Source organism: Primulina huaijiensis, chromosome 4, assembly GCF_012295235.1.
Source record: "Primulina huaijiensis isolate GDHJ02 chromosome 4, ASM1229523v2, whole genome shotgun sequence".
NCBI lineage: Eukaryota > Viridiplantae > Streptophyta > Magnoliopsida > Lamiales > Gesneriaceae > Primulina > Primulina huaijiensis.
Window position 1 is genome coordinate 25,693,459 of NC_133309.1, and position 25,580 is coordinate 25,719,038.

Below are 25,580 nucleotides of genomic sequence, written 5' to 3' on the forward strand. Positions count from 1 at the left end.
ATATCCCACTAATTTGTAATTTGTAATTTGTCGAATAACTCCTCCAATCTCGCTTTTCTGTTTACAATAATACAAGGGCACCTAAGTCAATTTGCCTTTGTCCATTCCCGCTTCTCAACAGAATAACGACTTGGCTTCACAAGTCCCATTAAACTCATTTCCGCCACTCAAATCTTCTGAACAGCAAACAAAATTAATCGCAAACTCCATTGCAGAAATTGAAAAGTGGGATTTTTCAGTTGAAGTTCTTGGCATGGATTTCACTAGAAAACTGAGTTTTCTTGTGTTTCTGCTGTGTGTTTTGATCTCTCTCAAGAACCAAAGTGCGGAAACTAATAGAAAGGGTGTGTTTCAGAATGCAGATTACTCTCGAGAAGATCCGCCTTCGATTCTCGGGGATATATCGATCGATAGAAAGCTCCAAGAAAATGAAATAGGGGACCCTCCTCATGAATGGCTCAGGTATGATTACTATAATGAATCTTGCCCGTTCGCTGAGCAGATAATCCGGTCAATTGTTCGAGAGTTGTATGAGCTGCGGCCCGATGTCGCCCCGGCTCTGCTGAGACTTGCCTTTCATGATTGCTTTGTGGAGGTAAGTTTTCCTCTGTTTTTATTAATTTGATTTTGAAATGAAGATTTCACTTTTTTGGCAACAGATTTTCTTTCGATTTTCTCCATGATTCCCGTTGTTCTTGTTCTTGAGCCGCGATTATTTGTTTGTATTTAATAAAAATTGTATATTCCGTTACTCTGCCCAATTTTTGCATAGGGATGCGATGCCTCAGTTTTACTGGATGCTACTGATGTAATGGAGAGTGAAAAAGACTCTCCACCAAATGTATCCTTGAAGGGCTTTGATGTTATCGACATTATCAAATCCGAGCTCGAAGAATCGTGCCCTGGAGTCGTTTCTTGCGCGGATATTATTGTTTTGTCAGCTAGAGAAAGCGTTCTTCTTGTAAGCCTTCCCCTGTGATTTTAATACATGTGCGACTGCGTGTTTGTAAATGTTTGAATTTTTTTTTCATCTCTTACATGTTGATATTTCAGGCTGGTGGCCCTTTCTACCCTCTGTACACTGGTAGAAAAGACAGCACGGTGTCGTTTTTCGAAGAAGCGACATACGAGCTACCTAGTCCGCAAGATCATCTCTCGAAAACCATTGAATCGTTTTCAACTAGAGGATTTGATGAGAGAGAGACTGTCAGTCTATTAGGTATACTATATTAAATTCACATCCTTTCCTTAAAAATCACAGGTTGTTTGGTGTTATATAACTCTTGTTTCATGATACGTTGTAGGCGCCCACAGCACTGGAACAATTCACTGCAAGTTCTTCCTCAACCGGCTCTACAACTTCAGTGGAACAGATGGACCAGACCCATCTCTAGATACCGAATTTCTTGAGCAGCTAAGGTCCACGTGCAATCGAAGTCATGCCCTGCCGGCACCATCACCGTCGCCGTCGTCTTCGCCTTCTCCTTCTTCAACATTGCATATTTTATCAAACACCACCTTATTTCAAGATCCGGGGATTAAAATGGATTACGAGGGACCTAGAAAAAGTTTCGGTATGTTATACTACCGGAGTCTTCTGCAAGGCAAAGGATTGCTCTTTGTTGATCAGCAGATGACATCTGGGGAAGAAACTGAGACTTGGGTTCGAGCATATGCATCGGATATTACACTGTTTCAGAGGGATTTCGGCCTCACAATGATCAAGCTTTCTGATCTTGGGGTTCGGACCTCACCGATGGGTCAGGTCCGGCTTAATTGCCGAAAAGTGAACTAAAATTTTGTGTACACGAAATCTGCTGAATTCTGTAGTTGGTTTTCAATGTCATATTTCATGATTCATTTACTGAAATTTCCATTCGATTCTGTATCTTAGCCTTTGGATTTCGCTGGCCAATTTATCAATGTCCAAAATTTTCTACCAAGAAACAATGATCTCGGTGGACCAATCACTGGACTTCATTTAAGATACAATTGTTTTACTAATAAAACAGTAACAATACGGAAGTAAGAAGAAATAGATTCAAATGAACATAATTTTCTACAGCTTTAGAGGGCCTAGACTCCTCATTGAACTGTGCGCGCTGGCTAATCCTCCAAGTTTCCTCATTGAACCGTGAACGCTGCCTGATCCCAGCTCCCTCATCGAACTATTGACACTTTTCGACAGGTGGGGAACTATGAATTCCGAATACATATCCATGAAAAACCTATCAACAATATCAAGATAAGCCGGACATGTAATGAGATAATAAAAGTGAAAAACTTCTTCCAAATCCGATACATGGTCCTCATCATCATTCACGTCCATCAATTCCAAATCGTTCATTTTTCGAGCTAACGCGTGCACGGCCAAGAAACCAGTTTCTTCTTGTTTCACTACAGAGTATGTGATTGTCTTCTTCTCATCTTTTGAACCCTTGAATCCCTTTTGATCTGCTGCATTCCTGGAGTTCTTTTTACAGCTACGTAGCTCATCTCCTTTTGTTGGCTCACTAGGAAAAATGGGATTCAGGAGAGGAGTTTCAGGTTGCTTTTCGTGCCTCTGTAATAGAACATATTTGAGATTTTGGAGTGTTTTTTGGAAGATTTTGTTGGTCATGTAAAGGGTTTGTTTGATTCTTCTTCTTCTCATATGTGCTCCCCTATCTGTGGTGACTAGAAAGCTCCAAATTTGGTGGGGATCATTCTGGTTTAGGGGCTGCAAGTGTTGTTATATGTAATTAAAGAAACAGGATGGAGACAAATGGCAATGAGGAAAGGACAAATTTTATCAGATTTTGATTCACTAGTTTGCTGTCTTTTGGACTTCTTGTGGGATTGGCTTTCGATTCCCAAAATAAAACAATACAATTATTTTTTAGAAAACAACATAAAAAATTAATGGAGCTATCATTTTCTTGACAACTTGATATAATCTAAATATTCAATTCAAGATTGTTACGAGAAGTGTGAAAAAGCAGTGTTTTAGGGTCAAACACAGCAATAAAAGAATGAAACTTGGGCATGAATTTTGCTAGTTAGCAAAATAAACTTGGTCAAATATTTTTTCTTTAAAAATGACTTTCTTATGTGTATTTGAAAACATTCAAATATACTTAGAAAATGTCGTTTCCTAAAAAATGAAGTTTGACTAAAATTATTCCCAAATATCTCCAAATATTTTTATTACAAAAATGATGAACTATATCCAATCATTAAGATGAATGTTAATCCATGTTTTTAATTAAGACTGTTATTTATATGTTGTGCTATAAAGAAAGGAATTTTGTTACATAATGGCAGGGCCCCTACCTCAGAGCATGTTAGTTGAAAAGTGGGATAAAGCCAGGACCAAATTAATTGAAACTAAGAGATAAGGTCATAACTTCACTATTTGTGTGGTCACTTTCTTATTTCTTATAGTTTAGTGCTTAAAAAAAAAAAAGTAAAAACTCATGTGAGACGGTCTCACGGATCGTATTTTGTGAGACAGAATTTTTATTTGAGTCATCCATGAAAAATTATTATTTTTTATGTTAAGAGTATTACTTTTTATTATAAATATCGGTAGGGTTGACCGATCTCATAAAGATTCGTGAAACTGTCTCACAAGAAACTTACTCTAAAAATAGTCACTACCTCAAATATATGCGAATCATATTTGTAGTTCATTTGCACACATACAAAATGCGTGCTTCGGTCACTAATGAATATATATACTCACTTGCGTGCGTATTTCATTAAAAAATACGCGAGTATTCAATAAAAGTATTGCCCCAACTTAGTTGGATTTAAGTTTATTACAGTTGAGTCTCGAACACGATATATGGTTTAAATTGGGAACCATTTTATTTTAGTGTCATTTCGTTACTAATTGATTAAGAATTAAGATAGCGTCTAATGGACCCGTACTGGAAGATTCATTCTCAATATGGTCTTGTATATAACCGAACAGATTTCCGTAGGCCCATTTGGCCCAATTATCTTCAAAGCCCAACCCTAACTTTTCTCCACTTCTTCCCTTGGCATTGGACTCTAATATAAGACTCCCTCCATCGCCGCAGTACATCTTCGATCTGGGCGCTAACGAGAAAATCAGGGTTTCTCCAGTTTCAAAGTCATGGTAAATTTGTGACTGAATCCTCAATGTTTCTTCGTTTTCTAAGTTTATTTCAATTCGATCTTTCGTTTAAGTATAGTTATTGTGAATTTTTCGTAGTATGTGTATTGTGTGTGTATTGTTCTAGGGTAAGGGGACGGGGAGCTTTGGGAAGAGGAGAAACAAAACCCACACACTGTGCGTGAGGTGTGGCCGCCGCAGCTTCCACCTCCAGAAGAGCCGATGTTCCGCCTGTGCTTATCCTGCCGCTCGCAAGAGAACATGTACAGTATTCTTTTATTTACATATATATTTTGGCTACATTTTGGATTGAAATTGAGTGGATGAAAATAAAAATGATGCTTCCTTTGCAAAAAAATATTGTAAGTGTTAATCAGTTAATTGTAGATTGTTGCTTTTGATGGCAGATTAGTCTTTTTATTTGAGCTGATTTGTATATCAGATGTAAAATCCTGTCTTTGCAGTAAATATATGGTGCAAACAGTTTACTATTTTTAGTTGTAGATGGTTCCTATTGATTGTTGATTGAGCTGGTTATTCGAGAAAGCTTTATATATGAGGTTAAAAGATGCTTCATTTGTATTCTATCTATGGTGCGAGCAATTTGCTCAATTGTTGATTTTGAGAAAGTATTGCCTCTAAAAATGCTATCTTTGCTACAAACTACGGACCAAACATGTTTATTTGTTTATCTGAATATGCAATCACCTCATGATTGATCGGTAAGTAGTTGATACAAATATAATTAAAAATAATGATTGATTGAAATGGTTATTCGAGCAAATTTTATATTTCAGATAACTGGAGTGTGAAGGCGATTCGTAGAAAGACTACTGGAACTGGACGGATGAGGTATCTCCGCCATGTACCCCGCAGATTCAAGACCAACTTTAGAGAAGGTGTCAACTTTAATGTGCTTTTTAATATTATATTTTGAATTGTTTTGAATTTGGGGAATCATTCATGTCCTTTAAATTTACGCTGATGGATTTAGGTACTGAAGCTGCACCAAGGAAGAAGGCAGCAGCAGCAGCATCTGCTTGATAGCCTAATTAAGTCGGTACTCATAACTGTACTTCACTTTGGTATTTTTGAAGCTTCGAGAACACAATAGAATTTTAGGAATTTCTTCGAAGGGATCTTTGCCTTGTTTCATTTGGATAAATTTTTTTTTGCTGTACCTGGCTGTTTTGGTAGAGATGGATTATACACTATTATTAAGCTTTGGTTTTCGTTTCTTTGGAGTTTCTGAAGGTGTTCAATTTGAACTAAGTTTCTTTGAATTTGAGATGGTCTGGTTTAATGCTTGTGTAGCTCATTTGACTAAAACAGTCCGCGTTTATATGTTCCGACATAGTTGCTGAGAGTTTCTGAAACTTGCGGAGTGACGAGGGATATAACACTAGACATGGTAGAGTGAGGATCTTTAGCCGTGAGTCCTTGAAAGTATATGATCGGAGAGCATAAAATACCTCTCCGTAGGTACTGTTTTTTTTTTTTTTTTTCATTTTTCCCGTACGCCGACATGTCGGAAAAAAGATTAAAATTGTAAAAAAATGGCTAAAAATGAATTATATACTTATTAAATATGGATCAAGTTTTTCATATTTGAGTCAATGTTTTTATATTTAGGTCGAGTTTTACATATTTGAGGTGGAGTTTGGGATGAAGTTTTGGGCATATTTGAGGTGGAGTTTGGGATGAAGTTTTGGGGTGGAGTTTTATGTTTGAGGTGAAGTTTTTATTTTAATTAATTTGTTTTTTATTTTTGTGGGCAAAATAATAAAATTAAAATGACTCTATTCTTTCGATTTAGAACTTAAAAATGACTGTAAAAGTTTTATACTTTATTTTATATAAGAAACAATTGATTATGTTTTTAATCTTTGACATGAATTCGTCTCTCAATGATGTAATTCGACAAGTTTTTAGCAAGTATTTGTAAATTTAATTTAAACATTTTAAGTGTCCCTCTTTATATATTAATATTTCATTTACTTGATATAGATTTTGAGAAATTAAAAATACCACAATAATCTACTCATAGGTACATTTTTTACCTAAAAAAATCTGTATCTATTAATGTAACACACTTGTACATTTTATCAACTATACACCAATTCTACCATATTTACCAAGAATGTTCCCTATGTTGTATTTGAATCGAAATTTCAATGATTTGTATAGAAATGATTTCAAATCCACATCTCAAATTCATCGCATAAATTTTACTAAAAATTAGTATAATGAATTATTATGCCGTCCGAGTATTTTTTTTTTTTTTAACTTCAATTTCCAATTAATTCTCGAAAAATCGTGATCCTTCGACAAGACACATCCTTAATCAGTGGTAGCATTAAGCGCTGATAAGATAATATCAGTGTCTCTTTCACAATCAAATGTCAAAAATTTAGAGTGAAAAAGAGAACCTTTACTTGCCAATTCTGTCTTTTCCGAAGAATTTAATGAAATGAAATGAAATGAAATTTGTTTGATCATCAAAATATTTAAAATCTAATTTTTAACTTTTGTTTCGATCTTCTTCTCTCGAGAGGATAACGGAAACAAGTTCTTTCTGTGTTTAATAATGAAGTCTGATTTTTTTTTTTAATTTAGTAAAAAAAATACCTTAAAATACAATATGATATTTACATATATTTGTTAAAATCGAATAATTTAAGTTTTTATTTTTATCGACAAAATAGTAAAATTAAGATATTTTTTGGATTTAGAACTTAATTCCCAATTACCTAATTTCCCCTGCATGCAATCAATCACGTGTTTGTTGCCACTCGATCCTATAATTAATTCACTGTTCCATGTAAATATGGCATTAAATCTTTTTTCTTCAATAATTATGTTTGGTAGCTTCAAATGGAACCTTTAATCTGAAATCTTGGGTACGCTGTAACTCGTCCTTTTACTTCTTGCGTTGTTACTTGTTATTCCTGCTACGGTCATCGCCTAATTAATAAATGTAATAACCCATGTGAGAAGGATGTTTTAGTGCTTGTCCGGATCTTCGTTTCCCATAATTGGTGAGTTTTGGGTGAACGGGACACGTTTTCAGGTGATTTTGTGTGTTCATTCTTGTAAGAATTTGATCCCTTTTTTTTTTACTGGGATTCTTGAATTCCTATGATGACATGTTTACTGTCGATCTTGTTCAGGGTGAATAGCTAATGGGGTTTGAAGAATTTTCGATGGCCAAGATTGGAGCAGAATGCCAGAGGACTTTGATTCTTACCAGTTTGCTTCTTCTACCTTGCATATTTGTCGCCGCAGAAGAGGGTTTGGAGCGTGTCGGTGAAAAAATTGAATCCGGTTACTTAACCAGGATAATCAGTTTCTTGCGGAGAAGTCGGGATATAGTTTTCCCACATGTCTGGCCTGTGAGTGAATTTTCATTACGAAACTGTCCAGATAAAGCTTGTTCTTTTCGAACAGTTCGAGGGGAAAATATTCCTTTTTTTCTTGAAAATTGGTCTAACAGGATTTGGAGTTTGGCTGGAGGATTGTATTGGGGACAGTGATTGGGTTCCTTGGTGCTGCACTTGGGAGTGTGGGTGGCGTTGGTGGGGGCGGCATTTTTGTTCCCATGCTCACTCTTGTCATTGGGTTTGATCCCAAATCATCCACTGCAGTATCAAAATGTACTAAAGATTTGATCTTTTTTATGATTTCGAATGCAAGTTTAGGCCGAAAACTTTGGAAATAGGATCATTTTCAGATTCCTAATCTTACATATTTGTGGAAAGGATGAATGAACTGAATCTTGGCTTTGTATGCAGTTAGTTTTAGCTCTTTTCTTTTTTCACACTGCAGGTATGATAACCGGTTCTGCTCTAGCTAGCGTTTATTACAATCTTAAGCTCCGTCATCCTACACTTGATCTTCCCATCATTGATTACAATCTAGCTCTTCTTTTCCAACCAATGCTTGTGCTTGGGATCAGTATCGGAGTCTTTTTCAATGTTATTTTCGCAGAATGGATGGTTATAGCTTTACTGATAGTTCTTTTCATTGGTAAGTGGTAACCGAAATATGGATTACAATTTGCTGCTGTTCTCTCTTAGAAATGTATATTTACTGAATTGTGAATCTGCAGGAACTTCTACGAAGGCATTCTTCAAGGGTGTCGAAACTTGGAAGAAAGAAACCATGTTAAAGAAGGTGGTCTAAACATGTACTAATTTCAGTATCATTTTTATTGTACATTCAATTTGAAAGTGTTTGATCTGCTATATTTACCTTATATGTTCCTGATCTAGGAGCTGGCTGCAAGGCGTTTGGCATCTGATTGTGCGTAAGCTTATCTCTGCTTCAATCTCCGGAAATAATCTGGAAAGTTCTATACAATCTTAGGTTTATTTAATTTAATTTAATGATTCAAAAACATTAGATACTGGAAATGAAGAGTTGTACAAGCTTCTGCCTGGAGGTCCGGCTAATGAAACCAGAATGCGTATTAATGAAATGAAACCATCGAAGGTGACAAATTTTTCGCCAAACAGTTCAAGACAACAAGTAGTTTCCAAGACTGATTCGTAAGTCTTTACAGGTTTCAATTATCAAAAATGTCCTCTGGAAGGAAGTCGGGATTCTCTTTGCTCTCTGGACCATCATTCTCGTACTGCACATTAGCAAGGTTTATCCTCAAAACCCATTTCTAAATCTCCATTTCTTCTATGTTAGGAACTTTACTATTATCACATTTTTCCAGGACTTTACGGCTCTCTGTTCACCAACATACTGGACTGTGACCTTATTGCAGGTGACTTTTTTCCACCCTCATTGTTTAAAATACGAGCCTGAGTTTTTTTGGCACAGGTGATGATTCTACGTAATTTCATTGTTTCCTAGATACCTGTCGCCATCGGACCGTTTGGATACCAGGCAGTCTGCTTATACCAGGGGCTTAAAGTTGTAGAATCTACAGGAGACACAAAAATTGTATGGACAGTGCCTAAGTTAATTCTTTGTTGTATCTGTGGAATGTTGTCTGGCATTGTAGGTGGGCTGCTAGGCCTTGGTGGAGGATTCATTATTGGTCCATTGTTATTAGAACTTGGAATTCCACCCCAGGTGCATTCCTTTCTTCGTGAAGAATTGCGTAACAATACCAAGAAGATTGTCATGAATTTCGAGTAATATATGTTTTGTTCGGATGTCTCCAATGCCAGGTCTCAAGTGCCACAGCTACATTCGTCATGGCATTTTCATCATCCATGTCTGTCATACAGTACCACTCATTGAAACGCTTTCCCCCATCTTACGGTATCATTACCCAACCATTCCTCTCCAGTTTTATTTTTGGGCATATACATCTGATGACATGTTATGTGGTTTCCTTTTTGTCAGCCCTTTATTTTGTTGCTGTGGCTACCATTGCTGCATTGGTAGGTCAGTTCGTGGTGCGGAAGATGATTAGTCTATTCCGGAGGGCATCTTTGATCATCTTCGTTTTGGCTTTCACTATCTTTATAAGTGCGATTTTTCTAGGTATGTGAAAGTGTTGGATCAATATTCATGGTTTTTACACTTCTTTCAAATCTAGTATCCTCACCAATGAACCAGTTGCGAAATCATCTTTGCTTTGGCAGGTTGGGTTGGCATAGAAAACGTAATTGGAAAAGTGCAAGGAGATGAACACTTGTGGTTCTACAACATCTGTGAATATGTGCCATAGATTATTTGAAGCATTTCTTTGAATTTACACAGGCTTCTGCATTTTGGTAATGAAACTATAATGTTTTACCTATTGAATGATGTCCACAACATTCTCAGATGTAATTATTTAGACCACGTTTTCGACGAGTTGTCGTCGATCTTGAATATCTGTGTGATAATGGGGGTGAAAGATAATTCAGTTTGGAATACATTCATCTTTGCCAAAGAATGCTGGGATATCATTTTTTTTTGTTATTTATTCATCCATATCTCCTGATTTTAGTATTTTTACCAAATTTGATTGATGAAGATTGGAGACTTGACAATATGATCTACCTTTGTTTAAATTCGAAACAGTCAACCATCTGACGTGAAACTGAAAGACTTTGATTGCAGTTTTTATAAATCGATACAATTTAATTAATTTAAAATTACTTGAAATATTTTATTTTTCTGGTAAAATTTAAATCGTGTAATTTTGTTTACCTAATTAGTAATCAATTTCAGATCATTTTTTAAAAAAATTTATTAAAAAAAAAAAGAAGCTGAAGACGTGTGATAGTTCATAAACTTGTATAAAAGAAGATATTGAGTATAGAGTACTCCTAAAAAAATATTCAGGGTCACATAAAAGAATAAATATTTAAAAGTAAATTGATTTTAAGACATAAAAGAATAAATATTTAAAAGTAAAGTGATTTTAAGTGTAATTTAAAATTAGTTAAATAATAAGTTGAAATAAAATTATAATAAATTTATCAAGAAAATTGGTTATTTTGAAAATTTAAATACGAGTTTATTTGGATTTGATATACTCATATTCAAATTCATTGATTACCTTAAATATTTGAGTCTTATAAAAAATACATTTTTCATTTTTTTTCTATCAACAACAATTGTTCTAGTTGGTGAAGTGTACAAACGCTTTGTTAGTAGTTAGAAGTTTGATTCTTCCATCAACATTTTCTCGAACGAGTATATCGATATCTCATTATTTCATTTCAAAATATCCCGTAATTTAATGTTAAATATTTTATTTTGATTTATATAATATTTTTGAATAATTAAGTTTTATGTGTATTTGGATTAAAAATGTTTATTAAACCAAATTTTTTTCCCAGTTTTTCTTTAAATATAAATAATTTTTTTAATATTATTCCTAAATTAAAATAATTTCTATGTTTTCTTAGAAATTAATATTTCCAAAAGCCAACTGGATCATTTTTTTTCCTAATCTATAACCATCATATTTACTAGTTAGATTGGACCTCAGATATATACAATATTATTAACTAGACTCCATGGTCATTCTTCTCCCAATTATTGGTCTCGTGATCTGTTATGGTTTAAAAAGGAGAAAAAAGCTTTATATACTAGAGTCGATCCTTTTAACTTTGTGAAAGTAATATTTGATCATGTCAGTTTCTTGATTTATTCAATCATAAACTAAGGGGTGTTGCTCTTGCTCCAAGTATTCGTCCAATGATATTGTACCATGGACTATGTTTTTTTCATGTTGTTCAATGTCTAAATCCACGTGAAAAATCACCTATGACTCATGGTATAGTGTAGGATCGAACTAATCCAGTTTCTTGAACTATGTAGCGTGCCACGTTCCGTCTACTATTCTTAGTTTTTTTTTTTTTTTATCATTTTTCTGAAAATTATTAATATCAAAATTTGCTGTCATATATTTTACAGTAGAAACTCTCAATTTTCTCATCTTCAAGGTCTTCTTGCTAAAGATGTGAGATGTATATATCCGAAAAAGAATCAGGTGATTATGTTCTCCTCTTCACTTTTTTAATCTTAACTGTTGCATTGTGTAAATGTGGGTTATACAAGTTTCTTGTATTTTAGTGCAGCATAAGATATATCACATAGAGAATATTTGAAATGTGTTGCAAAAGGCGTGGGCGAAGCAAACGCACTGAATCGATTCATATGATTTAAGCTGATGCAAGAATTTTGGTAATGGGACAAGACGAGATAAAATCATTGCAATGAAGGCGAAGCGCTGTGTAATTCCAATAAACAATGCTTCCAGACGATCATTCTCCAAGATTGTCTAATTATTTTGAAGCTTCTGTCCTAAGAAGAAAATAATGCATGTGAAATTGCGATCGACGTATCTATCATGATTATAAGTTTATAACTAAGTAAATAGACTAAGAAACACAGAAAATGTAAGAAAGTCTTCCCTTTCATATGAAATAGTTTGCTAAATTCAGGACCAATATTCAATGTTTACGAGACTATTAAATGGTTTGCATTCACAATTTTCATACCACATAAATGTTGTCAAACGACCTGAGTCAATAGCGGCTTGTTGGCAAAATGAGCTTCCAAATTCCCAAGAACAAGGTCAGCCATGGCCTTCCGTGTTTCCACTGTGCCACTCCCTACATGAGGCAAAAGTACGACATTTTCCAGGCCAAAGAGCTCTTCTGGAACGTGGGGTTCCTTTTCGAATACATCAAGTCCAGCACCACCAAGACGGCCCTCCACAAGAGCTGATACCAATTCGGCTTCATTAACATGTGGGCCTCTTGCAATGTTGATGAGAACTCCCTTAGGGCCTAATGCATTCATCACTTCTCGATTGACAACATGAGTCGTTTCGGAAGTCAGAGCACATGCTACGACTAGGATATCACAGTTTGAAGCCAAGTCAACAAGAGTAGAATGGTATTTGTAGTTTGTATTTGGATTCTTGGATCTTGAGTAATAACTAATAGGGCAATCAAACGCCTCTGCTCTCTTGGCGATTGCCAACCCGATTCTGCCCAATCCTATAATGCCCACTCTCTTGCCACTGAACTACAAGGAAAAAAAGGGGGGGAAAGAGATAAGGATATGTTACAAAATAATTCAAGAATAATACTTCGCACTTCGTACTCTTTTTCTGAGCACCAAACATGCATTTGACTTCAAATACCAAAAGACAGTATTTAACTAAAATTTAAGCACACATTCCCCCTTTCAAAAGTGGAATACCCCCCCTATTGTATTTACCCGTCCAGTTTTCTGGTCCAGTGGTACTGGTGCAAAGAATGATAAATCTCACTTTTCTAATTATAGCAGTCCTAACAAAGAAATTCGAAGACAGTGCTGGACAAACAACAGTCAGGGACTCAGGGACCAAGGAACGGCAAATTTGAAACTATAAAATGACGGAAAAAAGTGTTCACTGCTAGAAGGTATCAGCATTCTTCGAGATGCTCACACTGAGATGGGAATGGGAGAGCAGAAACTTCTCTAAACATGAAAAAGGGGAAGGCAAAATAAATTATGGAACTCTTGACAGTTCTTGGGGCATTTTGCAGCCTACAAGGTCTATAAGAGTATGAGCTAATTCTGGAGGTTGAGGGGGAGCACCTCCAAATGGTTAGCTGGAAGAAGGCGATGCTAGAAAAATGGAAAAAAAATATAGGGCCATCTCTTCTAGGTGTTTCTTGCTACCATACCCAACACCGGTATAAAAATAAAATTCCAGTGGAGAATCAGCAACCAAATGCATGCTAAAATTATAGTAAATTGAGATTGGCTGTGAGGAAGCTCCCATTGGTCTATCCCACTCAATCCAGCTTTGATGATACACACAAAATATCAAACATGAAAGGGTGAAACTTTGTCATTAGTCAGAAAATCTTCAAGATACATTATCATCCAACAGTGATATCAACAACATTTACCATTAAAAGTGCTCTCTCTGTTCTTCGAATCAGCTATACGATGAGCAATACTCGTGAACCATTGTCTCAATTGTCACTAAATCACCTTAAATCGATAACAGGATTCCCCAAATAAAAAAGAACAATGCTACGAATCAATACAAAAATTTCATTTATCAAATTCTGATATAAACTCAATACAAAATATATAAAAAAAAAAAAAATTCATTAATCAATCAAAACAAATTCAAAGTAAAAAGACAAACCAACATACCCTAGTCGTCAACTTGAAGTCACCAAATTTCCAACCTCCTCTCCTCACATGTTTATCACACTCACAAATCCTCCTCAAGACCTCCAGCATCAACCCGATCGCCAAATCAGCCACGTCATCCGTCAGCACATCAGGAGTGTTGGTAACCCTAATCCCCTTTTCCCTGCACTTGTTCAAATCAATCTTATCCAACCCCACGCTGAAACTCGAAACTATTTCAAGCTTCGGCAACGCGTCAATCAGCTCCGCGTCGGCACCGGCGAAGACGTTCCCGACCACCGCGCGGATGGAATCGGAGTTCTGAGCCAGGAACTCGCGTGGCCGAGGCTGAGTCCAGTACCGGAAGAGATTGAATCGCCTGTCGAGCTCTTGCTCCAAGTAATTGTTCGCGGGCCACATCAACAGAACTCCGATCGCCTCCATTTTATGAACAGAGCGTCGGTGGAAGGTGAGAAAGAGTTGATCTTTGTTTATAATGAATGGTGTGATTTGTGAAGGGTTGGCAGATGCAGACGGTGGAAAATGATGGCCGACAGATACGATGAATTGTCATAATCGTGACAAAAAAATTCAGATCTTGTTTATCTGCATGCAAATCATGCAAATTTAGTGAAATGAGACGTACCATTAAGATCTTTTAAAATATCTCGTTCATTTTGTTAGTTATTTTTATATTAATAATTTTTATAAGTTTTTCGCATAAATTTTATTTTTTATTTTTATATCTCAAATATCACACTTAAAATCATATCACATCTGAGACTAACAAATGATATCAGAGGTTTGGTTTAAAATTTCTTAAAATTTTAAATATGTTATGTGGTTGTGGTCTAAAATGATATTCCACATCAGAAATTTTTTTTAGAATTTTTTTATTAAGACGTGATTATTGTTTCTAGTTTACTTAATTGTTGTAGACATAATGACTGACAAGTACGAGATAACAAAGTTCAACGCTAGCAATTTTATGATGTTTAAAATAAAGATACCAACAGCTTTAAGAAATGAGAATCGTTTGGCGGCTATTGAAGAAAGACCGAGGAAAATGATGGATAATAGAAAGTGGAATGAGATAAATAATAATGATGTTACTAATTTATATTGGGCTATAGAAGACGAAGTATTATCAAGTATCTCAGGGATAAAAACGACAAAAGTATTTGAGAAACACAATGAGTGTTTGTACATCATAAAATATTATAGTAAAATTCTTTTTATCTTACCTGTGGTTTTTACCTAAATAATTTTTATGATTGATGCCGCAATTGAAACCAATAAATGGTAGGAAGAGTGCGACAGATGGACGACAACAATGCGGCTCAACGCGCTAACACAGCCAAAATCGTTACGAGGAATTAATGCTGTTTTTTTCATTTCATTTATTTGAAATTGCATTGAGAATAAATTTTAAATATTACATTTCAAACTTTAAAAAAATTTGTCAATCAACCGTAGGATAAACTGGTAACTTAATATGTAACAAATAAAGTCAACTAGGTAATTGCTAGTTGTAACCATTTAGTTCGTTGTTTCAACAAGCAATATGTGGAGTAACTCTCGATAACTAGATCAACTCTAATTAACACGCTAATAAATCTCTTTGTTTTTTATATTGAACTTCCCAATCAAATTCGTCGTAACACGATCAACTTTATGAAAATGTCATTACTGTACTAACTTGCACACTTGTAAATAATATTTTGTTTTGATAAATAAAGTAGTGCTCAACATAAGCACATAAATTGGAAATTATTAATAGCCTTACAAATATCATTACGCGATTTTTCTATTCCAGTCTCTAACACACACCCCACGTTCCTCCAACATTCCATCTTTTGTCTACAAACAAAGGCAAATAATACATTTAACGAAAGATTAATTATCAACCAGACACAAATCATAGTCTCTAATTTTCATCTTCCCTCATCTCTTTCCATTGAAGAAATCCTTGGAAAGGGAGGAACAAAAAATTGATCTTGTCATCTTTCCCTCTCCATATATGAATTTTTCTCCCATTTCCATCATATAAATACCTTGTATCTAGATTCGAATCATCTCAAAAAAAATGTAAAAATGGTTCGAGCCCTGGAAGAAGAACAAGAAATTTACAAATCCAGGCTAGGATATTTCAAGGGAATGCACGAAGATGGAGGGAAACAGACCACCCGGAGTTTGATCCTCGAAAAAGATAATTCGTTGTCATCCGCTGATCAGGACAGGGTGACATCAAGAAGTCATGCCTCCATTCCTTTGAATGATCATCAACCTTTAGATCAACATTTTAAGATTGGATGTGCTCTTAATAGGACCGAGAATATCACGTCCAGATTGTCCATGGATGGAAGTGTTGCCAACGCAAATGCTAGAGACAGGCAACATTCAGGCAAGAAACCAGTGAAGAAATGATCTTTAATTTTCTTAGAGTTATTTTTCATTTCAATTTGGTTTTCTTTAAGCTTATTTGAATGTTTTTTTGTTTTTATGATTTTTAGATATTGAACTTATGAAGGAGAAATTTACAAAGTTGCTTCTGGGAGAGGATATGTCTGGTGGGGGGAAAGGTGTTTCATCTGCTCTGGCTCTGTCAAATGCTATTACAAATCTTGCAGGTAAATCAACCTTTTTCATTATACAGCCAAAAAATATGTGATAACCCCGCAGTATTCCTAGCATTTTGCATGATGCTTAAAGTTAGATTTCTTTCTTTATTTTATTCTGTTATTATGCAGCTTCTGCATTCGGAGAACAAAAGAGATTAGAGCCAATGGCAGCAGAGACCAAAGCAAGATGGAGAAAGGAGATCGATTGGCTGTTATCTGTCACGGACCACATTGTTGAATTTGTCCCTTCAAACCAAAAATCCAAAGATGGAACCAATATGGAGGTAAAACTTCTCTACTCCTGCTTCAGATAAATGAAGCTTGTGTTTTATCGATTTTTAACGAGAATTCGTGTACTTTATTAGATAATGGTGACGAATCAGAGAACCGATCTCCATATGAACATTCCAGCCTTACGAAAACTCGACGCAATGCTCCTTGTAAGGGAAACATGTCATTTTTTTAATTCTTAGTTCTTGGTTAAAGTCAGAAGGGCTCATTTCATTCGACAATGCTAACATGTTTGCCTATCTTTGGCCAAAAGGATTGTCTGGAGAACTTCAAAGACCAAAATGAGTTCTACTACACGTCAAAGAACGATGATGATTCTGATAAAGCTAGACAAGATGATAAATGGTGGATTCCAACGCCAAAAGTTCCCCCAAACGGATTGTCCGAAGTTACAAAAAAATGGCTGCAGTTTCAGAAGGATTCTGTGAACCAGGTGCTCAAAGCAGCTATGGCTATCAATGCTCAGGTCTTATCTGAAATGGAGATTCCTGAAATTTACATAGACTCTCTCCCTAAGGTACAACGAAACTCGAAAAGGTATTCATCCCCATGTTCTAGAATTCTTTTCATTTCCGAGTTCTAAAATTCTATTGTCAATTTTATTACCACAGAATGGAAGAGCGAGCCTTGGAGACTCGATATATAAGAGCATCACAGACGAACACTTTGATCCCAATTTCCTTCTCTCAACTCTGGACTTGTCCTCAGAACACAAGATTCTTGACCTTAAAAATAAGATTGAGGCATCTGTAGTGATATGGAAAAGGAAGATGAATTCTAAAGACAGCAAGTCTTCTTGGAGTTCAGCTGTGAGCATGGAGAAGAGGGAGCTTTTCGAAGATAGAGCAGAAACTATTCTTCTGATCCTGAAGCATCGATTTCCCGGGATTCCTCAATCTGGTTTAGACATCAGCAAGATCCAATTCAACAGAGTAAAAAATTCAATTTTCTTGAGATCAAACAATATTTTTTACATGTTGGGACCGTATCCTTGATTTTTAGACTAAACTCAAAACATTTTTTTATGTCGCAGGATGTGGGGCAGGCAATCTTGGAAAGCTATTCGAGAATCATAGAGAGCCTAGCATTTACAGTGTTGTCAAGAATAGAAGATGTAATGCATGCCGAGTCTCTCGCAAGAAACCCCGATGCAGAACTCGAAAGATGCCCTTTAAAAGATCACTCGGTCCAAGAAAAATTCCCTAATGCTCAGGAAGAATTAGAGAAGTTGAATTCATCGGAAGCACCATCGTCAATGACACTGTTGGATTTCATGGGATGGAATATGGATCAAGGAGAGACGGATACGAGAAAAGATTCTACTGGTAGGATTCACAGAGATGCTGATTCAGACAACCTCACCAAACCGATAAACACAAACAAGAAAATATCCTACATAGAACGGCTAGAGAATCTAGGCGGTTTAAGGAGCCCACGTGCACGACACTAGCACGATTCCACTGCAGAAAATTTTGCAAGAATCTAAGCCTGGATGTACATACAAAATGGTCATATCTTAGATTTTCTTATCAGAGTTATATATGTATGTTTCTAGCTTCTATTGTAATAGGAAGGCTTTTTAGATATATACAGAATTTCCCATAAATTAAATGACTTCCCCGTATAGTAGTAGTTCTTAGTTCATTGTACTCAGAACATTTCTGCTATTTTACTAGTCGAATTATTCACTAACTAATTTAGCTTAATCAGTACACAGATGGAATTCCAAACCAGCGTCTCCATGACGAAGAACGGTACTTATGAAAGATTGTTGTTCATTAGCACAATACATCAAACACGATAAAAAGTTAAAAAAAATGCACAGATAAGAAGCTAGGACTTAGATTCTGCCACGGGGCCCAGGTTTGGGAGGAAGTTGAGGACTTTTAACGATTGGTAGAACGTCCCCGGTCGCTTGGGAGCAAACGTGGGATCATAGTTGATAAGTCTACCTTTTTATCATTACTTGAGAGTTATGTGTACTTATTAAGGTAAATTTGATGTTAAAGGTTAGTGTTATCAGTCATTTGAGAGTTATGTGTAGTTCATTACGGTAAATTTGGGCTGAGTCTATGTTACATCGAGATATTTATTTTCGATTTTTATTTATATAAAATAATTAGTCCATCATATCATTTTCGATATCTTATACAAACATTTTCGATATAACATAAAGTCATTTATAATTTTGATCTTCCAGAACATTGATCAGAGCATCAATATACAAGATGATTCCAATGATTTATACTACTACTTGCCAAAACAATTTCGGCCATTGAGGTTTTCGAAAATTAGTACTTCGAAGTAGCATTATTTGATTTAATCCATTGGTTAATAAAAAGTTTACATTAAACTCAGTGGTTTTTTTTTAAAAAAATCCATAAATTAAATTTGTCGGAAACGGAGTTTGCATAAAAAAGTATAAATGTTCAAAAAATCTTCGTTTTTAAAAAAAATATACATAATTGATTTTTTTTTAAAAAAAATTAAAATTGCATAAAAACGCTTAAAACTTTAGCACTAAAATCGCACTTGCTCAATGCGACTACCACTGAACCCGTAGTACTACTTAGCATCATCGTCTTATCCGGAAACTCACCTCATTACAAATGTCTCTGATCTCTCCACCAGTTCTGCAAATCAAATCCCTCTCCCTCGCCACTCCGTTCCTCCATGGCGCCGCCACCACGACCTCCCACCTCGGCAGAAAACCCAATTCTTCGTCCTCCGTTCAACCTTCCCCCGCCGTGCTGCCTGTAATCAGAGCCATGAGGACGATGCAAGGGAAAGTCGTGTGCAACACCAATGACAAGACGGTGGCCGTGGAGGTTATACGTTTAGCCCCACACCCAAAGTACAAGCGCCGGGTGAGGAAGAAGAAGACATTCCAGGCCCATGACCAATTGAACCAGTTCCAAGTTGGGGACTTTGTCCAGCTAGAAAAAGGCCGCCCCATTAGCAAGACCAAGACGTTCTGGGCCGTCCCTGTACCCCGCCGGTCTGGGCCCAAGGATGGTGCCGAAGCGCCGCAGGAGCTTGGGATCCCATTAGAGTCTGAGAGTTGAAGAAAGTAAAAGTGTTGTTTTTTTGGTATTTTGAATTGATTTGTCGTGTCAATTGTGATATCGATAATTATGTTTATATGGTTCATGGCTACAGATTTGGTTACTGTTTATTGTTCATTATTGTATGTGATTTCACTGCATAAAGTGAGAATCTTGGTTTGGGGATGGTCGTGGAATGTGACTGTGGCATACAATTTAATCTGAGCATGCCATACTATTCAGGTGCAAAAATGTCAGCTGGAACTCGAATATACTTGCCAAACCTAACACGAGTTCAAACATCTTTGAAATTATCTTATGTCGAATTTGGGACAACCTAGATTGCTACAAAGCATCTTGAGTTCTTGACTGAAATTCATCAGTACATGTTTTCTATGTTTGAATAGTAGATGAGCACGAGCTGACTTGGCTCGAGAACGCATGCCTATTGGAAGATAGCTGCCTTAGCTCGATAGTCTGTGTTATTATTTTCGACTCTAACTCAACCATGAGATTGAACATAAGAAGTATTCGATGTGGTTCATACAGACAAATTTACTTGGTGTTGTAAATGCCAGAAGCCATAGCACTACGACTTCGTATGTAACTTCATATGAGTTACAGCATTTGTCAAGATCTCATGACATGAAAGAGATTAAGATAATTGAGATTTATTATTATTTTCTCTCTTATTATATTTTGCTTATGAAACTTTTAAGCCTTGTCCTGTTTCATGTTAATCGATCATAAAGGGAGATGTGCTTTTGGTGTGTATGCATCTTTGGCTTATACTTTGCTGAGCCACTCTGGATTCATAACCAAACTCTCCAAGTTTAAACTTAACCTTGCTATATTTCAATCAATGACCATGCTGCATAACAAATACAAATGTAATAATGTCATCAAAATAATATTTTTACATTTTCTTTGCCCAATAAAAATATGGCAAAGAAACCGATGCATCACCTATCTTCCTACTACTCTTAAAAAAAATTAGGAAAAAAAAATGCTTAAAACATAAATCAAGTCTTTGAACCTATATAATAATGTTATTAATCTTCACACTGCATACTTCTTTTTATGTTCTGCATTGTGCGAGATATCAGGGTGTTAACTGATTCTACGGATTCTGCCGAAAGTTTCACTGTGGGAGAGTTTCTTAATATGATTTGAAAGGCAATTGTTAACAAAGATCCACCTTCTGTGCACTTCTCCTCTGGCATAAAAGTGATAACCGAAGGCCTAGATTCAATCCCATCAGCAATAATTGAAAAACCAGAAGGTAAGATAGCTATGTTGCTCGAGTCACATCCTGTCAGAACTGATTGCATGTCATTGATGTCCACAGGGGCGTAAATTACTGTTGATTCATATGCATTTGTGTTGCTATCTTGAAGTACCCACATGTTGTGTTCATCACCTTTCATTGCCTGTATTCAGGTTAAAAAGAACCGAGTATTTGAAATTGCGACGTTTAAAGATTTTGGTGACATTTGCTTAGTTTTGGTAGGGTAGAACTTACCAGGACTGTAACAGCATTTCCTCGGGCCTGCCCTTTAGCTATGTTTGCAACTGATTGTACTGGGCTTCCATTGAACATGATATCCCACTGCAATTCCATGCAAGAAAATGAGTGAAATGGGTTCGCTGCAGTATCAAAAGTTGTGTCTAGTGTCCACCATATAACTCAAATCTGCAAACAGACCAGGTGGCACACTTCGATTTTTGTTACAATATAGGAGCGCCGGAGGATAGAGGGACAGAAATTATGGTATTGAAGTCTATAAACAGGATTTTATCCATTAACATAACAAGGTAGTGTGTTGTATATGAGGATGGAGCATGTTTAACATACCTCTTTCCTCCGAATTTCGTCTCTCAAGTAGTCGAATAACACATGGTGAGCCACAGGTAACCACACACTAGTAGCTGCACATAAGATTACCCCATTAGGTTCTCCAGGATCATTAACATTTTTCCTGGTAGCCACCCGAATATCATCTCCTGTTTTACTAGCTATTTTGTTCCATGAGTTATAGCTAGATGTGCTGAGTGCTCTACAATAACTCGCCGTCATTCTTTGTGCCAATTTAAGCATGCTTTTTCTCCCAGCAAGTGTCGTAACACCTGTCTCGTTAAACCTCTTTTTAATCTCGATTTGACATATTTGAGAAGATGATTAGAAGTGCAGAAGTTTAAAGGATAAATACCACTTGAATCCTTTGTGGGAACGTTTGTGGCCATGTAGAACACATATCGCTCACATTGCTGTTGCAGCGTTGAAATCCAATGCTTTGCACCAAAGGCTTGGCCGCTGTTAACTATGGAACGGTATAGAGAATTGACCGTGCTTTTCTGGCATTCCAAATGCTCTACCCAAATCACCTGAAAATGAAAATCAAACAGGTTGGTAATTTTTTTCTTGAAATGTTCAATTAGTCTGGATACATCTTTCTGTGTGTATATAGTTTTGGCAGCCGAGGATCAAAATTCCTGATAAATTCATTAATTTATAGACAAGAATTTGTAAACTTTAGATATTCAAGTACAACCTTACAGTGGCCGTTGAAATTATCCTCAATGATGCAGCCAGATGGGCATTTTCTGCATTTCAGTACAGAGGTGTCTGTATTATCTTCAACTTTGTCTATAGAGACGTCTGTAATAGCCCACTGGTGAGCGCTCAACTGTTTGCAGTATCGAATGAAATACATTTCTCTAGTAGCCACCATTGGTGTCAATATTTGGATCTCTGCAAAAATCTGCTAGAGTAATCAAATATTGAATATGAAAGGAAAGGAAAGGAAAGGAAAGGAAAGTTTTGTGAAACTTCTAGTTGTTCTATTAGTCGAACTTTTAAAGTTGCATTTTGTGGGATTTGGGACTCGGTCTGAGATAGCAATTAAGGCATAATAAATGCAACCAAAATGATAATTCATCTTACCAAGTGAACTGCACCATCTTTGTTAACACCTCCATGGCAGATAATATCCACCGTGTCTGCCTTAGAGATCAAGTTAGGAAACAATTCTTTCCACTGATTCTGCCAATGAATGATGACTTTGAAAAATATATAATTTGGATATCAATTAAACCTAATGTACAAAATAAATATTCTTACAGCATCCATAAAACTCTGAACCAGCCATGGAAGATCAACAAACACAACCCCACAGTCCCTTGATGCCTCTACTGATTTTTTTGCCTGCATTTTGCTGCTGGAGTTTTCAGCACAAATCTGTTTCCTGTACTCGTCATAATTAAGCATCTCACGCCCTGATTCATAGCTTCGAACCCACAGTGGTTCTCCATAGGTAGCCATTTTTTGTAACTCGTCCATTGCTTGATTTGCAGCATCCACGATTCTTGATTTCTCAGAACCAAAAATACCCTTATAGAACTCCAATGAGCTTCTGTTTCCTTGATCATTTTCCGAAGAATGTGAAGAGCTATTAGGAGATGTCCCACCATAGTATTTCTCGATCATAGTCCTAAGCCTTTCAACCTACATATCACAGTCATGTTTGCAAAAACTTTAGGAAAAATTTGTTCATAACCCATATTTATGATTTGATAACCATCAGTTTATTTGAAACCTCTGCTTTGAGTTTAGCATTTTCAATTCTTAGTTTTTGCTCTTCTCCTGTTTCTGTCATGGCATCCTTGCCGGAGTTAGAGAATCCACAGTTAGGACAAGATGACTTTTTAACGGCTTCTCTTATTGCCTTGGTTTCTTGTCGAAGATTTTCGATTTCTGTCTTTAATAAAGAACTTTCGTGTCGTTCCTGTATGGCCTGCAAGAATTATAAACTTTCTAGTCCCGATTCATCAAGCTATGTCAAACAATACTCAAATTCAAGTTCGAGCTCATGAGTTTGTTCACCAGGTGTGTATAGTACAGTGAACTATCAAACAAAATAATTTCACGTACAAATAAAATCTATTTGAGTCGGCTCGTGAGCTGGTTCAATTCCTAAGCTACTCCATCATTTGTTAGAACTAGAGTATTTTACCATAATTTGAATTAGGCAACCAGTTCCATGATACACTTTTGAATGATAATGTGAGCACAAACAAGATCATATAACGAATTACCTTGATTTGGGTTCTACGGTTTTGAAACCAGAACTTGACTTGCCTGGGGTGAAGACCCAAGTGCTTGCTTAGATGGAGCCTTTGCTTCTCATCTGGATGAGGCGATTCCTTAAACAAACTACAAAATATTACATGCAACTAATCTCGTCATTTAACCGTTGAAAATAATATCCTAGTTAGTTTGATTTCATCGGACTTTATAATACATTTATATTATATTAAGTAAACTATACCATTTGTTCTATCTAATTGCATCTTAAATTTTTAGTTAGAAGTTNATGGACAAGTTGAGATTCAATAATTCATCGGAGATGTACCTTTGCTAATATAATACACAAGAAAAATGTGCTCATACAATATTTATATATAATAATATACATATGTAACATACTTTAGTTAATATCTAACACTTCTCTTTTGAAAAAAATTCACTAAAATTCATTTTGTTGTAGGAGTAAGCCTGTGGGAAATTAATAAGAGGATATTCATTAAACGAAAATTCCACTATTTTGAGGGGAAAAAGATAAAGAAATTATAAAATTTTGTCGGTAGCCGAAGATTTTTTTTTCCCAATTTTTTGTGTGTGTGCTGACGAGTGACGGTGTATGTTCATATCATGAGAAGACTGGTGGTTGTGTTGGTAGGAAAAAGAAAAAGAAAGAAAAAGAAAAGAAAAGAAAAAGAACAAAGCCATACGCTTCCATTTCTCTGATTTGGCTGGGAGTATGCCTGTGATATTTCTTCCTCTTCTTCTCCTTAATTTCATCGTCTTCATCATCTTCAATATTCTGCTGCTGCTGCTGCTGCTCCCCTTCCGCCATTTCGAAATCATCGTTCCCGGGGCCGGAATTCTCGCTGCTCATCTCCACCCTCAACCCTCCGCCCCTTTCTTCCCTCTCCCCCACTTCCTCCTCCTCCGCCGCTCCAGCATCCCTGAAAATCCCAGCCTTTTCACAAACCAGACAAAAACAAGAAAAAAAGGGTCATACATAATAAAAGCAAACCAGCTTCATGCAAAAAAAAAAAAAAAAAAAAAAGTAGAATGAAAAATGGAGAGTACACCACATACGAGAGAAAGGGAGAGATGTGGAGTGGCGAGAAAATCTCTGGCACGATGAAAGTTGGGAGAATTCGACATGCTTGATTACAAGGAATATGACGATCTGTCTTTTGTTTTTCTGAAGGTATTTGGTGTTAGAATTTGGTGGTTATTTTAGTATCTTTTTAAGGTTGTATTATTAGACTGTTGGTTTGTGTTGAACAAAACGACAACTGGGAGTGGGGTATTTTAATTAAGAGTATGGAACAAAAGGAAGACACTGATTTTTCCCGAATCCTAAAAAGTTACCCCAAAATCGCCGTGTGTGTATATATATAATTTTCATATTACGTGTATATTGATGGATACCTCGTGGACATGTGTGTGGAAATGTATTAAATACTTATACGATATTCACATTATATATCATCTTGTGGTGTTCGTCAACACACGCACATACTATCAAAATTTATATATATATGCATATATTATTATTATTATTATTAAGTATTAGACTCTTAGAGTAAATATATTAGAGGATATCAGAATATTTAATTCTATCATTACCATTCTTACTTTACAAAAATATATTAGAGGATAATAGAATATTTAATTCTATCATTACCATTCTTGAACACTCACTATGACCACAATCTTATGAAAACGTGAATGTTAATTTATTAAGGATTAAATTGTTGATTAGATCCAACTTTTGTCACACTCGATGCGATAGAGACTGCCCCCAAAATTAAACCGTGGATTTTACATTAAAT

General features: G+C 35.9%; 8 protein-coding genes across 18 annotated transcripts in view; 5 read left to right on the top strand and 3 right to left on the bottom strand.

Annotated features, from left to right (window-relative positions):
• Positions 1–218: 218 nt before the first annotated feature.
• LOC140974829 (putative Peroxidase 48) lies at positions 219–2,795 on the top strand. Its single transcript, XM_073438319.1, has 4 exons — positions 219–595; positions 773–961; positions 1,054–1,219; positions 1,305–2,795. The coding sequence occupies exons 1-4, from the start codon at positions 254–256 to the stop codon at positions 1,793–1,795; spliced, it is 1,188 nt and encodes a 395-aa protein (XP_073294420.1). The 5' UTR covers positions 219–253; the 3' UTR covers positions 1,796–2,795.
• On the bottom strand, positions 2,060–2,620 carry LOC140975039 (uncharacterized). The gene has a single exon (XM_073438526.1). It carries the CDS (start codon positions 2,618–2,620, stop codon positions 2,060–2,062), a length of 561 nt encoding a protein of 186 aa, XP_073294627.1.
• Positions 2,796–3,986: 1,191 nt separating the features above from the next.
• On the top strand, positions 3,987–5,423 carry LOC140974830 (large ribosomal subunit protein eL37x-like). Its single transcript, XM_073438320.1, has 4 exons — positions 3,987–4,123; positions 4,248–4,383; positions 4,918–5,019; positions 5,115–5,423. Exons 1-4 carry the CDS (start codon positions 4,121–4,123, stop codon positions 5,162–5,164), a joined length of 291 nt encoding a protein of 96 aa, XP_073294421.1. The 5' UTR covers positions 3,987–4,120; the 3' UTR covers positions 5,165–5,423.
• Positions 5,424–6,895: 1,472 nt separating this feature from the next.
• LOC140975790 (sulfite exporter TauE/SafE family protein 3-like) lies at positions 6,896–9,948 on the top strand. 8 transcript variants are annotated; one of them, XM_073439706.1, is made up of 14 exons: positions 6,907–7,020; positions 7,118–7,190; positions 7,274–7,512; positions 7,614–7,773; positions 7,946–8,146; positions 8,229–8,293; positions 8,392–8,422; positions 8,523–8,611; positions 8,682–8,768; positions 8,844–8,894; positions 8,984–9,205; positions 9,304–9,397; positions 9,482–9,622; positions 9,724–9,948. In XM_073439706.1, the coding sequence occupies exons 3-14, from the start codon at positions 7,303–7,305 to the stop codon at positions 9,807–9,809; spliced, it is 1,437 nt and encodes a 478-aa protein (XP_073295807.1). In that variant the 5' UTR covers positions 6,907–7,020; positions 7,118–7,190; positions 7,274–7,302; the 3' UTR covers positions 9,810–9,948. The 8 variants fall into 8 exon arrangements, with proteins under 8 accessions (XP_073295810.1, XP_073295807.1, XP_073295803.1 ...); XM_073439702.1 differs by having other exon boundaries at positions 7,291–7,512; XM_073439707.1 differs by having other exon boundaries at positions 6,925–7,020; positions 7,128–7,190.
• On the bottom strand, positions 9,722–14,215 carry LOC140975791 (hydroxyphenylpyruvate reductase-like). 3 transcript variants are annotated; one of them, XM_073439710.1, is made up of 3 exons: positions 13,739–14,183; positions 12,079–12,610; positions 9,722–9,958 (listed from the first exon to the last, which is right to left on the bottom strand). In XM_073439710.1, exons 1-2 carry the CDS (start codon positions 14,159–14,161, stop codon positions 12,092–12,094), a joined length of 942 nt encoding a protein of 313 aa, XP_073295811.1. In that variant the 5' UTR covers positions 14,162–14,183; the 3' UTR covers positions 9,722–9,958; positions 12,079–12,091. The 3 variants fall into 3 exon arrangements, with proteins under 3 accessions (XP_073295811.1, XP_073295813.1, XP_073295812.1); XM_073439712.1 differs by lacking the exon at positions 9,722–9,958 and adding an exon at positions 11,718–11,922 and having other exon boundaries at positions 13,739–14,215; XM_073439711.1 differs by lacking the exon at positions 9,722–9,958 and adding an exon at positions 11,718–11,881.
• Positions 14,216–15,242: 1,027 nt separating this feature from the next.
• LOC140975792 (rop guanine nucleotide exchange factor 12-like) lies at positions 15,243–18,326 on the top strand. The gene is made up of 7 exons (XM_073439713.1): positions 15,243–16,121; positions 16,231–16,347; positions 16,468–16,622; positions 16,704–16,778; positions 16,883–17,146; positions 17,241–17,561; positions 17,663–18,326. Exons 1-7 carry the CDS (start codon positions 15,812–15,814, stop codon positions 18,077–18,079), a joined length of 1,659 nt encoding a protein of 552 aa, XP_073295814.1. The 5' UTR covers positions 15,243–15,811; the 3' UTR covers positions 18,080–18,326.
• Positions 18,327–19,238: 912 nt separating this feature from the next.
• On the top strand, positions 19,239–19,694 carry LOC140975040 (small ribosomal subunit protein uS17c-like). Its single transcript, XM_073438527.1, has one exon. The coding sequence runs from the start codon at positions 19,239–19,241 to the stop codon at positions 19,692–19,694; it is 456 nt and encodes a 151-aa protein (XP_073294628.1).
• Positions 19,695–20,549: 855 nt separating this feature from the next.
• The window catches only part of LOC140975795 (homeobox-leucine zipper protein GLABRA 2-like), a 41,175-nt gene continuing 36,144 nt past the window's right edge, over positions 20,550–25,580 (bottom strand). Inside the window, exons 2-12 of one of the 2 annotated variants that reach the window (XM_073439719.1) lie at positions 24,838–24,930; positions 24,465–24,715; positions 23,769–23,886; positions 23,270–23,467; positions 22,795–23,178; positions 22,618–22,716; positions 22,226–22,435; positions 21,884–22,058; positions 21,529–21,800; positions 21,196–21,282; positions 20,550–21,103 (exon numbers count right to left, since the gene is read on the bottom strand). In XM_073439719.1, the coding sequence (XP_073295820.1) occupies positions 20,726–21,103; positions 21,196–21,282; positions 21,529–21,800; positions 21,884–22,058; positions 22,226–22,435; positions 22,618–22,716; positions 22,795–23,178; positions 23,270–23,467; positions 23,769–23,886; positions 24,465–24,715; positions 24,838–24,906 (2,241 nt within the window). In that variant the 5' untranslated portion in view covers positions 24,907–24,930 and the 3' untranslated portion in view covers positions 20,550–20,725. Of the gene's footprint in view, positions 21,104–21,195; positions 21,283–21,528; positions 21,801–21,883; positions 22,059–22,225; positions 22,436–22,617; positions 22,717–22,794; positions 23,179–23,269; positions 23,468–23,768; positions 23,887–24,464; positions 24,716–24,837; positions 25,000–25,580 lie in introns of those variants that run through there. The other variant, XM_073439718.1, reaches the window with a different exon arrangement.